Source organism: Cotesia typhae, unplaced genomic scaffold (genome assembly GCF_013202065.1).
Source record: "Cotesia typhae breed Kobodo isofemale line unplaced genomic scaffold, CoteBio_Ctyphae scaffold_13, whole genome shotgun sequence".
NCBI lineage: Eukaryota > Metazoa > Arthropoda > Insecta > Hymenoptera > Braconidae > Cotesia > Cotesia typhae.
The window spans coordinates 19,968,653-19,983,142 of record NW_027423774.1 but is presented as its reverse complement, the minus strand read 5'-3'; the positions used below and the strand labels follow the sequence as shown (position 1 = coordinate 19,983,142).

General features: G+C 24.7%; 3 protein-coding genes across 4 annotated transcripts; 2 read left to right on the top strand and 1 right to left on the bottom strand.

Moving 5' to 3' along the window:
- Nucleotides 1-6: 6 nt before the first annotated feature.
- LOC141534245 (methionine aminopeptidase 2-like) lies at nucleotides 7-1,281 on the top strand. The gene is made up of 2 exons (XM_074253472.1): nucleotides 7-924; nucleotides 1,016-1,281. Exons 1-2 carry the CDS (start codon nucleotides 90-92, stop codon nucleotides 1,132-1,134), a joined length of 954 nt encoding a protein of 317 aa, XP_074109573.1. The 5' UTR covers nucleotides 7-89; the 3' UTR covers nucleotides 1,135-1,281.
- Nucleotides 1,282-1,678: 397 nt separating this feature from the next.
- Nucleotides 1,679-11,207, bottom strand: LOC141534246 (uncharacterized). 2 transcript variants are annotated; one of them, XM_074253473.1, is made up of 6 exons: nucleotides 10,741-11,207; nucleotides 10,029-10,674; nucleotides 4,488-4,545; nucleotides 2,812-2,968; nucleotides 2,558-2,729; nucleotides 1,679-2,476 (listed from the first exon to the last, which is right to left on the bottom strand). In XM_074253473.1, the coding sequence occupies exons 2-6, from the start codon at nucleotides 10,497-10,499 to the stop codon at nucleotides 2,396-2,398; spliced, it is 939 nt and encodes a 312-aa protein (XP_074109574.1). In that variant the 5' UTR covers nucleotides 10,500-10,674; nucleotides 10,741-11,207; the 3' UTR covers nucleotides 1,679-2,395. The 2 variants fall into 2 exon arrangements, with proteins under 2 accessions (XP_074109574.1, XP_074109575.1); XM_074253474.1 differs by having other exon boundaries at nucleotides 10,758-11,207.
- Nucleotides 11,208-11,884: 677 nt separating this feature from the next.
- LOC141534244 (dihydrolipoyl dehydrogenase, mitochondrial) lies at nucleotides 11,885-14,406 on the top strand. The gene is made up of 7 exons (XM_074253471.1): nucleotides 11,885-12,045; nucleotides 12,244-12,532; nucleotides 12,614-12,980; nucleotides 13,059-13,403; nucleotides 13,498-13,589; nucleotides 13,665-13,990; nucleotides 14,067-14,406. The coding sequence occupies exons 1-7, from the start codon at nucleotides 12,007-12,009 to the stop codon at nucleotides 14,130-14,132; spliced, it is 1,524 nt and encodes a 507-aa protein (XP_074109572.1). The 5' UTR covers nucleotides 11,885-12,006; the 3' UTR covers nucleotides 14,133-14,406.
- The last annotated feature ends 84 nt before the right edge of the window (nucleotides 14,407-14,490 follow it).

The following is a 14,490-nucleotide window of genomic DNA, read 5'->3' as shown; positions in this document are numbered from 1 at the left end:
AACAAGGTGATGGTAAACAACAGACAGATCCACCGAGTATACCAATTGGAGATTTATATCCAGACGATAATTTTCCAATAGGACAGATAATGGATCATCCAACACCATCAGGAGTTGATGAAAAAACAGCATTATTCAGATTTACCACTGAAGAGGCACGTGCACTTGATAGAATGCACAATGATATATATAATGAAGCAAGACAAGCTGCTGAGGCCCATCGACAAACCCGAAAACACATTATGAAATGGGTAAAACCGGGCATGACTATGATTGAAATTTGTAATGAGCTTGAAAATACTGCGAGAAAATTAATTGGTGAAAATGGATTAAAAGCTGGCTTAGCATTTCCAACAGGTTGCTCACGAAATCATTGTGCTGCTCATTATACTCCAAATGCTGGTGATGAAACCGTTCTTGAATATGATGACGTAACTAAGATTGATTTTGGTACCCACATTAATGGTCGAATAATTGATTGTGCTTTTACTTTATCATTTAATCCAAAATATGATAAACTTATTGAAGCAGTAAGAGATGCAACTAATACTGGAATAAAAGCTGCTGGTATTGATGTACAGTTGTGCGAAGTAGGTGCTGCAATTCAAGAAGTTATGGAATCATATGAAGTTGAAATTGATGGTAAAACTTATCAAGTTAAATCAATAAGAAATTTAAATGGTCATTCTATTGCGCCTTATCGTATTCATGCTGGTAAAACTGTTCCTATTGTACGTGGTGGTGAAGCTACACGTATGGAAGAAAATGAGTTTTATGCTATTGAAACATTTGGATCCACTGGCAGAGGTGTGGTACATGATGATGCTGATTGTTCTCATTACATGAAGAGCTTTGAAGCTGGTTTTGTACCATTGAGATTACAAAGTAGTAAATCATTGTTAAATACTATTAACAAAAATTTCAGTAAGTATTCGTAGGAAAAAAAAAAAAAAAAGTCATTATTCTATTTCGTTATAAAAATTTTTAATATTGATATTATTTATTATTGCTATAGGTACTTTGGCATTTTGTAAACGTTGGCTGGATCGTGTTGGATGCACCAAATATCAAATGGCATTAAAAGATCTTTGCGATAAAGGTGCTGTTGAAGCTTATCCCCGTTGGTTGACATAAAAGGCTGCTATACTGCTCAGTTCGAACATACTCTGGTATTGCGTCCTACTTGTAAAGAAGTTATTTCACGTGGTGATGATTACTAAATTATCACTACTAATAATTATATTATATACTGTATGGGTCATTTTTAAACTCTAAAATATACTGTAACAAAAAATAATTATCATGATAATGCTACTGATTAATATTTATTTTTTAACACGTATCGTTTACGTATTAAACATTTTTTGGATTGTCAAATACTGCAACCACCATAATCTGTATTTACAATCTTCTATTTCTTTCATTTTCGCATATATTAACTCCGTAGTTTTGTTTTATATATATTAGTAAAATATTTTTTTGCTTTTGAAATGTATTTTTTTTTATTTTCTTTGTCTGGTAATTAATTAATAATAATCCGTTTAAATAATACTGGAATATAAAAATTCAAAAAAAAAAAATTTGTAATATTTTTTACTGACATTATTTTCTTATACATAAAAATATTTATAATTTATCGACATGCCAATAAAAAATGAGATTAATAGTACTCGATAAAGTATATTATTTCTTTTTTATTCTTAATTATTACTAATTCATTTTTTTTTAATTTAATCTTAAAAATAACAACTAAAATAACATAATTCTATTTAATTACAATGAAATTATTAATTTCTTATTTGACATTAATTAAAATATATAATACAAAATAATAATCATTCGAAGATTATTTCTTTTTAAATAAAATAATAAATTAATTTTAAACATTTTTAACAAAATATTGAAATTGTTGAGCTTTTAGTAAGTATACAGCACCACACACTGTAATAGTGGTCCCATGCGTTTAAAATACAAAAAATTATTATTTTTAAATGAAAAAAAAATTTTCTGTTAAGAGAAAAATCTGCATACGATATTATTATAATTGTTACTAAGAATATAGTAATATACAAATAGCATTATCTTTATCATTAATTTTTTATATCGAAAAAGATATTTTCATTTTTTTTTTAGATGAAAATTTAGTAGAGTTACCATCTTGATTTTAGTAGTTATTTCTACTGTCATATATTATATTATATACATTTTAAAATGTTGCGTGTAGAAAAATGTTATTTTCAGTTAAATTAATATACTTATTTAAATTATAATAACCACATCAACGCGTTATAAATCGTCGATTTGTTCGATAGTTCTCTCTACCTTAGGAGAGAGTGTAACAATTCAATCAAATCGACAATTGGCCTTTATTATTCCTTTCTCATCACATCACTCATCACTGTGAATCCGTGCGTGTTCGTAATTTTGCTCTTGCAGTCACTAATGGATTCGGTGGTTCAGCTGCAGGAGGATGTTCCTGAAAAAAAAAATATTAATTTACTTATAATTTAAAATTTATTAATTTATACAAAAACAAAAAAAGTGATGAATTATTTACCATAAGCTCAATTTGTCGCGCTCTTTGCTCAAGTGCTCTTTGTAATGCCGTTCTTGGATCGTCTTTATAATTTTCTTCACGATTTTTGACAGTCTCTCGTCTTAATACGGCTTCACGTTGTTTTTCTAGAGCTCTCTGAAGTTCACTTTTCTGATTCAAAACACTTTTCCCACTAAAACAAGTAATAAATATATAAATAATATTAATAATAATAACAATAATAATTTATATATATAATTAATATAAAAATTTACATTTTTTGATTAAATAATAGTTCTTTGCGAAGGTCTTTGTGATTATTAGATATGAGGCACGGATTATAAGGCTTACGGGGTAAAATTAAACCATCTGGACTCATGTGAGGAGCAGGTGGAGGCGGAGGTACTCCCATCACTGGAGACATTTCTTTACCTAAACAAAAAAAAAATAAATACATAAATAATTAAAGCAGTGGTCTCGTTAAAGTTTACTAAGCTCTTAGAAAAAATTAAAAGTACATTATTCTCTTTTAAGAATTAAATATCTATGAAAAAAAAACGTAAAGTCTACTAATTTAATTCCAGTCCAGCTAAGAACTTAGTTAACTTTAATTAAAGAGGCCAGATAATAAAATATTACTTAAAAAATAAATAATATAATAATAAAACCTTGTTCTAAATTTTCACTAAAATTACAAAATTTTTTTTCACCAAATTTAGATTCTAAAATAGCAATACGCGTTTTAACAGAATTATTTTCTGACATTATTTTAAAATTTTAATTTATATAATATAAAAGTTTACTGAACAAATAAAATACTCTACTGACTACTCAGCATACCGGCCGGCCCTCGATTATAATAAATAGCTAATATATATTATTAATATAGGGCTTCAGGTACTAATATAATAATATAAATAAGTGATATGATGTACGTGGGTCAGTCAAGGCAAACTACAACCGTGGGAGGATCGGATTAATCAATCATCGTAGGCTGTACTTGAAGTTTTATTTTTATTATTTAATAATTATAATAGAATTTAATTTTAAGATTTTTTTAAATAAAATCTCTTCTATTTTTTTTTAAATCGAGATTTCAATTTTTGAGAGCTCCAATATTTAATCAAAAATTCATTAAACGTGTATTTGTTTTTAAATCAATAAAATAAATTGATATTAATAGTAATAAATATATTTATTATCTTATTTATCTCATTAGTCTCGCGATGTCAAGGTAAATAATAATAATAATGTATGTCATTTAATGCAACGCTTTCCCTCGAATTATTTGATGCTTGTTCAATAATTTATTTTGTGAAAATAAAATAAATATAAAAATAATTTAATCCCTTATTCAATTGATAACTATTGATACATAATTTCTTTCATAGTTATTTAATTTAATTTAATTTAATGTGATTGTTATGAATTTCAAAGAAAAAAGATTTGATATTGATCTTATAAATTTATAAATATAAAATATTTTTTTTGCGTGTAATTATAAATTAAAAAAAATAACCATAATAATTTTATTAAGTTTAGAAAGTATTTAAAATATATTCTGACATTATTTTTAAACGAACCGTAGAATAATCGACAGCTATTTATTATTATTATTGTTTAAGAGTATAAAAAAGTACTTTAGTCATTTAAAACAAAGTTTTTATAAAATGAAAGTGTTAGAAAATAAATCGTTAAAAAACACAAATAATATGATCACATTGGTGTAAGAAAATCGTAAAGACTAGACAACGTTTTAGATGATTTATTTTTATGAAATAAAAGTGAAACTTTGTTTTATTTATTATTATCTTTTTTTTTTTTTTTTCAATACTAGTAACAGTTTAATTGAAAGTAAATAAACTAATGCAATAAATATCAATATAGATAAATAATTACATTTATTTTTAATAAGAAAATAATTTTAATAATATAATAAAGTAAAACTTACCATTTATTATAGACTCAAAACTTTCGGGATTTTTCTGAAGGCCGTCGTTTCTGATTATCTAAAAAAAAAAAAAAAAAAAAAAAAAAATAGAATAAATTTAAATTATTGAAATTTAAGTAAATAAATAAGTAATAATTAAATAAAAAATTCTAATGGTTTAATGGTAAATCAAAAATATTAAAATATAATTAAAAAATGTTAGTGTGTAAAGTACTTAATTAAAAATTATTTTTCATAAATTAAGTTAAGATTTAAAAAAATAAAAAATATTTTTATATTTAATTTATAATCTTCTTTTATTTATTTTTATATTATTATTATTATTATTATTATTATTATTATTATATGATTGAAGGGATTTAAGATAGTTATAAAAATCGAAATCTGTACTTATAGAGTACATAATATTATAGCATGATAGTATCACTCTGAGTTAGAGTATAAATATGATTAGATATAGGAAACAGGAACGAGAGTGTAAGGTGCGTTGTCCGTTTAACTGATCACTCAGTGGAATAAGAAACGAAAGTATAATTTATACTTTTCAACGAAATACTATCATGTAGATTATAATACTCAACTCTTATTTTTATCTGAATTGAAACATATGTATATAATATATTTGCCGGAAGGAAGTTGATTATGAGTGCATTTTTTTAACATTGCAATTTTTTAATAGTATTTGTTTATAAGTTATTTTAATAAATATAATTTTGAAAAAAATATAATTAATAATTTTCATACTTAGTGCGATAAATTTTTTTCTTTAAAAAAACATCGTAAATTTTTTATACAAATCATCATTATCGGATGAATAAATTTATTTAGTCATCAGTATATAAATATTAATTTTACTACCAGATGGGAGTTGTATTTACTGTCACTCAAATTTTAAGAGCCCATAGTTATTAAATTTTTATATTTCTTGTACGTCAGAGATTAAAACAATCAATGATTATTATTATTATCATATGATTATTCATCATTTATCAATTAATAATGGGAACATATAAGTAATACATTCGATACCTTATTATATACCTAGACCACTTATAAATAAGTAATTATATTTTTTTAATGTTAAATTTTATTTTAAAAATTAAATAAAAATATTTAATTTTTATTTTTCATCTTAAAATTAAATTTTTGAACAATTTATATTATTAAAATAAAACTATGATAGTTTTTTACAATGTATTAATTTGTCTATCTATTATACTGCACAAAAATAAATAATTTTCTAAATAAACTAAATTAAAAACTGAGATTTTTTAAAATATATCATTCGTAAAATTTTTTTTAATTTTATTCCTAAGAAACAAATAAAGTATTAATATTTTTATACTGATGCTGTAACATAATTAATTTCATTTTATACAAATTAAAAAGTATTAAGTAATTTAACGTATTACTGATATGTTAAAACACCAGGAAGTAAATTTATATTGTATGTATATAATAAATAATAATTATAAGCGTAACAGAATTTAACTTATCAGTGCTATTATTTTATTTGAATAAGTAATTTTTACACAATGTATTAAGTTATTTTTATCTTTTTTATTAAAAGTATACAATTACATCACTATATGTTGTAATTTATAATTTTTTTTTTAATTTTAATTTACAATAAATTTAATAACGACACAAATTAGTGATTGAAAAAATTATTATAAAAAATGACACTGAAGCCAATAGACATCTTAAAAAATTTTTTTATTTTTATAACAATTAAATTATCTTGGGAAAAATTCCACAAGTAGAAATTCAAAAAAAATTCTAAGTATTAATTAAAAAAATTATTTTTTTTATTAGAATTAATTTTTTATAAAAATTAAAAAAATTCTCGGATGCCTGCTAATTTCAGTATCATTATAAAAAATATGTTGTATATATTATAATAAGGAAACCAGACGACTTACTCATCATTTGAGTAGTGTGTGACCTATTATATGTAATATAACGGATTACCCCGCCCCTGAATTAGATTTGTTTGTTACTTTTTTATTTTTATGTCGATTTATTTCATTTATACTATATACGCTTCATATGTGTGGACGTACTTGAAATTATAACTGTTAATACTGCATACACTACTACACAACAGCAAGCAATTTTATATAAAAAAAAAGAAATGTCTGATAGTTCAGATTTATATTTACTTAGTAGATGTACATTTATGTCACTAGATCTTAATCTTCATTTATATGAATTGATAATTAATGTAATATTTGTCTTTATCTTTATGCACTCAGCAAGTAAAGGTTATAAATTATATTTTCTTTTTAGACACATGCAAAATAAAAATGAAATAAATTTATTTTATAAAAGTAAGTTACATTTATGGTAATAAAAATATTTTTATTTTATATTATTATTATTTTTTATTAGTGAAAACAATTTAACTGTATTTTAATTTTATGGATAGATTTTAAAAATTATGGAAAGAGAATTAATATTTATTATTAAAAAAAAAAGATTTTTTAAAGTAAATAATATCTATATAAAATTTTTGGTTCTTTTAAGATTTTTTGTCACTAATATTATATAATTAAATTTAATATATCATTAAAATATATAATATTATAGTCTATCATAAAATTAATAAAAGAAAAAAATATTACCAGTAATTTAACCAACAGATGTTTTTCATTTTATTATTCCTAGTACACATATATAGTCATCAAGAGCTACACTCGATTATTCACAACAAATATATCGACAATATCATGTCATTTAAATTTATAAAACAAAATATTTCAACAATTGCGTGTATCAAAAAATAAAATCGTTCAATCGACATAAACTACTATTAAATAAATATATTTCATTTAGTATGTACAAGTTAGCTTGAAATGTGTTGAAGCTCTCAGCTCAAGAGCATGTCAGTTACTGAATGTACCAAGAATAACCACGAGGACTTTCACTTGTAATCATAATAATCTGACAATCTGACTCAATCAAAAGCGCGTACTATATTGTACTATATTGTACTATATTGCATTATTATATACATTTATCATTTATTAATGATTTAATTTTCTTAAATTATTATTACGTGGATAATTTTACGAAAAAAAAAAAAAAAAAAATATGTATTACAATTTTTACTTTTCATTTTTTTCTATGTCACAATAAGTTTTTAATTTATATGTCAATGATAGAACAATAATTTATGCAAATAATATTAATATGATACATGATCATTATCATTAATACTTGTACAATAAGCAATAAATAATAATTTTGTTAAATTAATAAAAAATTCAAATTATGAACTTTAAGGTGCATCAAAAAAATAAATTTTCGTCAGTGGATGCTAAAATAATTACTTTTAACAATTAAATTACAATAAAAAAAATTCCACATGTAAAAATTTTAACAAAGTGTAAATTGGAAATTTTTAAATTTGTCATAAAAAATTTAGTACCATAAAGAACATATTAAAAAATATTTTTCAATTGAAGAATATTATTATCTTGTCATACAAGCTCTTTACCAGCCAAAATAATTTATATTTTTATTAAAAATTCAATGACTTACTAAAAATCTCTCAATTTTTTAATAATTTTACTCTTTAAAAAGTTATTCTATATTAAAGTTGTACATATCCTAAATTGTCAGAAAATACGTAATAAAAAAAAAAAAAAAAAAAAAAAAAAACTAATAGACAAATAAAAACACTTTCTGAATTCAATGACATGGAAGTGGCTCTTATTTTGTTTCCGTATCACCGAGCCCGCGAGGAACTTTCGTTTCTCTAATGACACTTGTCTCGTAAAAATTAGCGAAATATTATGGAAATAAATTTAACTGTTTTTTATTTATTTTTTTTTTCTTTTAAGAGAAATTTTTTTCATTTTAAGAATTACGATTAATAAATAGAAAAATGTAATTTATAATTGTTTATTTATTCATATCCGCAAATGTTGAAATGTATAATAATTAATTATTTATTGCTGATAATGTAATAATTATTAACCGTTGAGTGAAATGTTATTAAAAAAAATGGTATCAAAAGGTATGTAGTATTTCTCAATAAAATATTATACGATACAAAATTATTTTATGTAATGATATAATTAATGTTGTGATTAAATTTTAAACAATAAAATTTATAACATTAGAAAGAAATTAGAAAAAAAATTTTTTTTTGCAATTAATTTTGATTAAAATGATACTTTAATAAATATATAAGTTTTTAATAATTATTTTTTTTCACATCTGTAGTACTAACAATATAATACGGAAGTATACATTTTAATTATGACTTTCGCTATTTTTTCTTAATTGCACGTTAAAATTAGCATCTTTCACGACTATTAAATTTAAAATACTGTCTACAAAAAAAAAAAAAATAATAATAAGTAGCGTTAAATTATGTGACTAACAAGTAATTTAAAAAAATAAAAATAAAATAAAATTAACATTTATTGAAAATCAAATTAAATACTCCGAAATAGTAAAAATTTATTATAAAATATAAAATGGAATCTCACGAGTAGAAAAGAGGGATGAACCTTATCGTCTACAGGATCAAATGACAAGCAGAGCCCTGGAGGCTTGGGATTTTAAACTAAGGCACCAGAGTGCATCAGTGGAGAAAAAGATTAAGAAAAAAAGAGCCAGCACAAATAAAAAAAAAATATTATCCCTTGGCAAGATAAAGATGAAAGACAAAAAAAAATTCAGTGGATCATTCTTTTTCTTAGAAAACGATGATCCATTGTTCATGGCATCCGGATTTTAATGACAGTCATAAAGCCCCAAGAAATGTCAAAAAATAAATTAAAAACTTAGATAGAGTATATAGCAGCTGCGTCATCTCTCATTGATTGACCCAACGAGATACATCATAAATTTAATTCACTCTTTTTGTCATATAATAGATATATTCATTGACATAGAAGTCTAACGCATGTAGTGGACCTACCACATAGCCATGCTGCTTTTATTTTTTTTTTTTTTTAAATGTAACTAAACTATATAGACTAGCCAATATATGTGTATGCACACTCAACCCTTCGTTCTTGTCTCATTGTTACTTTATTGTCTATATGTGTATTTCATAGTCAATTTAACTGGTTATTCCCTTAGTTCTTGAAAAATAATACCTATATAACAACAAAGGGTTAAACTTATACAATATCTGTTGTATCTGTGATGAAAAGGCTTAATGAACCTTAAAAATTAAAGATAAAAGGATTTTAAATATTCTCTACTACTGTCTTTAACTCTAGCAATTATAACCATACGTCTACACAGTAATTGTAATTTTAAAATTGTATTAAAATAATAATAATTATTATAATTATCATTATTAAAGTTAGCAGTCATTAGAGAATTTTTAAATTTTATTCAACAAAAAAATTAGCTCCAAAAATGTATTTTTAAAAAATTGCATTTTTAATTTTTTAAAATTTCTAAATGTCAATTTTTTTACTATAATTTATTTGTTAGAAAAAATTTTTAAAATTATCAAATATATGCTAAATTTATTTTCATTTATTAATAATAACATTAAAAATAGCAACAACATACCTCTTTAAAAGTTGTTCCGGATATTGTAGCTGCAGCACCAGTAACAGTCAGTAGTGGTGGCGGTAATGGCAATGATGATAACGGTGATATTGGTGAAGATGAAGATGAAGACGACGACGATGATGATGATGATGATGATGATGATGGTGATTCTAATGATAAGGAAGGCACTTTTACTGAAGCAACGTTATTAACACCACTTACACTCGCGTTGTTGTCTCGCTTCAAACTGACTGTGGAATCTACAACTCGGTTGGGAGCGAGTTTTGCTGAGATCGACGCCTCTTCCCACCTCTGCTGCTGATGTTGCTGATGTTGCTGATGCTTCCTGAAAACTGTAGTAGATGTATTTTCTGAACTCGGTGAAAAATCATTTTTCCCGTTATTGGTTTCACTATCATTGTCTTTCATAATTCGTGGTGGATCTTGATCACGATATGTCCTCCGCTGGCTTTTTGATATTTCACACATTTTATATTTTTATATAAATATATGAGTATATATTCTGGTCTGTATATTTTATTACTTTTACTTTTTTATACTCTCAACAATGTAGACCAGCAGATCGGAGATCATAAGTACCCACGGGTCCAGAGTACCAGAGTCTTGCGATTTTTCAAATTTTTTTAATTCACAAAAACTGAAACTTCAAGATTAAAAAAAATCATTAAAATAATTATAATTATACTTGAAAAAAAAAAAATACACATACATTAAATATTTTCATACTTATAAAACGAAATTGACAATTTTTCAGTCGTACGTCGTCTAATATTGAACAAAAATTTTCCAAAAGTTTACCAATACATTTTTTGACACTAAGAATTTTAATAAAAAAAAATAATTATCAATGACAGGATCACAAACACATTTAATCTTGAATTCAAGTTGTAGGTAGTCTTTTTTTACTTGTATCAAAATAAGTGTAAGCGTATGCGTATGACTGAGTGTGACGTACTTACATACTGTGAAAACGATCAGTAATATACAGAAATAATAACAACAACAACAACAACAGCAGCAACTAAACTTCGACCGTCACTATAGTAGCCTGTAATATTTTTGTTATCTCTGCGTTGGGGAGTTTGGGGTGATTTTTAAACAAGTGGGAGAAATTTCTTTATGCTCCATGTTGTGATGCGTCATCGAAAGGACATCTGTCGCCTGTCGTACTTTACTTGCATGCTTTTTTGCTCCCACTTACTCAATATTATCCTCCACATTATTTTCTTTTTAATTTTTTTTAAATGGCTCAATACTGCGTATATATTTTAATGTTTTAATTATGATTTACTTTTTTTAACATATTATTATGAAAAATAATCATTTAAATAGTTTTACTTCAAAATAGTTAATTTACAAATTAATTACAATATTCTTTAGAAAATTACAATGACACTGAAGTTGACAGATATAAAAATTTTTTTTAGCAATTAAATTATTATAAAAAAAATTAAATTAAAAAGTTTTCACATGTAAAAATTAATAAAAATTACAAGTGAAAAATTTTAGAAGCATTTTTTTTATTGTAATTGATTTATTAAAAAAATTTTTAAAATTAACAGCTGACTGCTGAATTCAGTATTATAAAATGCAATGTAAAAAAAAAGCTTCTTTAATAGTGTAATAAAATAATAAAAAGGATATATTTTTAATAATAATTAAAAAATTAGCAAAATTTAATATTTATTGACATTTATTTTTTGATTTTGGTATATCATTCAACTTTTATGTGTTCTAAATTGCGCATCAATAACACAACAGCTAGCGTCATCTTTATTTCCACCGGAAACCAATATCGATAGTATATTTTCGAGATTTCGATAATTAAAACCTAGAAGTTATGAAACGATAGCCCGAAAAAATTTTAGTAATTTTCGATGTTCACTGCCTGATTTTTTTTTTTTTATAATCTGGTTGATACATCTGTAAAATAAATTAATTCATTTAAAACAAAAGATTATTCAAAAAAGACACAATGCAGGCAAATTTATGGAATTTAGTGGCGACAGTTAAGGTACTTCATTGTTATTTATTTTTTTTTAATTAATTTGCATGGGGTGTAGGTTAACCTTTTCTGGACATTTTTTAATTTACAAGAATTGCTATTAATTAATTTAATTATCACTATTTTTATAATTATTTTTATTTTCATAATAATCAGATTATTATAATTATTTAAAACGACAAATTCAATTGTTAAATCTTTTTATAGTCTGGAAGCATTAAACGTGTCATAAATCCAACACTATCAGTTCTACAGCAAAGAAGATACGCAAGTACCCTAGATGCTGATGTTGTAGTTATTGGTGCTGGTCCAGGTGGTTATGTTGCTGCTATTAAAGCAGCGCAGCTAGGAATGAAAACTGTATGTGTTGAAAAAAATCCAACACTTGGCGGTACTTGTCTTAACGTAGGATGCATTCCATCAAAATCACTTTTAAATAATTCTCATTATTATCACATGGCTCACAGTGGTGATTTAGCTAATAGAGGAGTTGATGGTAAATAATAATAATAAATAATAAATCAATTAATATTAATATATTTATATTAATTTTATTAAAATTTTTTTTTGCTTGTAGTTGGTCAAGTAAAACTTAATCTAGATAAATTATTAGAACAAAAAGATAATGTTGTTAAAGCTCTTACGGGTGGTATCGCCGGATTGTTTAAAAAAAATAAAGTTGAATGGGTAAAAGGCCACGCTAAAATAACTGGAAAGAATCAGGTGTCTGCATTAGGTCCAGATGGATCAGTTACTGCTACAATAAATGCTAAAAATATTTTAATAGCTACTGGTAGTGAGGTAACGCCATTTGGTGGTCTAGAAATTGATGAAAAACAAATAGTATCGTCAACAGGTGCTTTATCGTTAAATCCAGTTCCCAAGAGATTGATTGTAATTGGAGCTGGTGTCATTGGTTTGGAGTTAGGATCCGTGTGGCAAAGGTAATTAATGTTTTTTTTTTTTTTTTTCATAATAATATTTTAAATAATTAGATATTTTATTTACATTTAATTTTACAGATTGGGATCTGATGTAACAGCCGTTGAATTTATGCCAACGATTGGAGGTGCTGGCATTGATGGAGAAGTCAGTAAAACAATGCAAAAAATATTAGCTAAACAAGGTTTGAATTTTAAACTCAGTACTAAAGTTACTGGGGCTGAAAAAACTGGATCAGAAATAAAAGTTTCAATTGAGGATGCTAAAGATCCCAGTAAAAAAGAAACATTGGGTTGTGATGTACTTTTAGTTTGTGTTGGTAGAAGGCCCTATACTCAAAATTTAGGATTGGAAGATATGGGTATCGAAAGAGATGAAAAAGGTAGAATTCCTGTAAATAATCGATTCCAGACTGTTGTACCTAAGTAAGTTTTACTGCTTTTTTTGTTTTTTAACAGTATTTAATTATATTCATATAAAAAATGTAACTATAAAAATTAAATTGTTTCTTTTTTTAAGTATTTTTGCTATTGGTGATTGTATCCACGGACCAATGTTGGCGCATAAAGCTGAAGATGAAGGAATTATAACTGTTGAGGGTATTACTGGAGGTATATATTTTTTAATAATAATTATCGATGTTTTTATTGAAGAATTTTTATTAACAAAATTTTAATTTTAATTAGGTGCTGTACATATTGATTACAACTGCGTTCCAAGTGTCGTATACACACACCCGGAAGTAGCTTGGGTTGGAAAAACTGAAGAAGACTTGAAGAAAGAAGGTATTGACTTTAAAGTCGGTAAATTCCCGTTTATGGCAAACTCAAGAGCTAAAACAAACCTTGAGACTGATGGTTTTGTGAAAGTATTAGCTTGTCAGAAGACAGATAAAATTTTAGGAGTACATATGGTTGGTCCAGGCGCTGGAGAGCTTATAAATGAAGCCGTTCTTGCTATGGAATACGGAGCTAGTGCTGAAGATGTTGCAAGAGTGTGCCACGCACATCCAGTATGTATATTAGTACTATAACTTTATTATTATTTATTATTATCATCATTATTATTGTTTATTTTATTTTTTTCAGACATGTGCGGAAGCTTTAAGAGAAGCTCATTTAGCTGCTTACTTTGGCAAGCCCATAAACTTTTAAATAACTCATTATCTACATCTATTTTCGATGCAGCAATCAGCAAGTTTATCTAGCTTGTATCTAGTAAACCAAACAACATAAAAAAATAAAATAAAAATTTTAATAATAAAGAAAACATTTAGATGCAGTACTTGATCCAACAGTTATTGCACCATATTTATTAAATATTATTTGAAGATTGTAAATATCAAATCATTTAAATACGTCACATCGTATCAATAATGTACGAGAATTGTATTTATTTTAAAAGTAATAATAAATTTAATAAAAGTAATTTAAATATCAAATATTTATTACTCAAAATATAATTATATTGATAATAGATAAAATTTTAATCAAAAATGTTGATTTAAAAAAA

Coding starts and splice junctions, on each gene's coding strand:
- LOC141534246 (XM_074253473.1), bottom strand. CDS start 10,499: ATGTGTGAAATATCAAAAAGCCAGCGGAGGACATATCGTGATCAAGAT. Junction 2,730..2,811: donor CTATTATTTAATCAAAAAAT/GTAAATTTTTAT, acceptor TACTTGTTTTAG/TGGGAAAAGTGTTTTGAATC. Junction 2,477..2,557: donor CGCGACAAATTGAGCTTATG/GTAAATAATTCA, acceptor TTTTTTTTTCAG/GAACATCCTCCTGCAGCTGA.
- LOC141534244 (XM_074253471.1), top strand. CDS start 12,007: ATGCAGGCAAATTTATGGAATTTAGTGGCGACAGTTAAG. Junction 12,981..13,058: donor TTAGGATCCGTGTGGCAAAG/GTAATTAATGTT, acceptor TTAATTTTACAG/ATTGGGATCTGATGTAACAG. Junction 13,404..13,497: donor TTCCAGACTGTTGTACCTAA/GTAAGTTTTACT, acceptor TCTTTTTTTAAG/TATTTTTGCTATTGGTGATT.
- LOC141534245 (XM_074253472.1), top strand. CDS start 90: ATGGATCATCCAACACCATCAGGAGTTGATGAAAAAACAGCATTATTC. Junction 925..1,015: donor TACTATTAACAAAAATTTCA/GTAAGTATTCGT, acceptor TTATTGCTATAG/GTACTTTGGCATTTTGTAAA.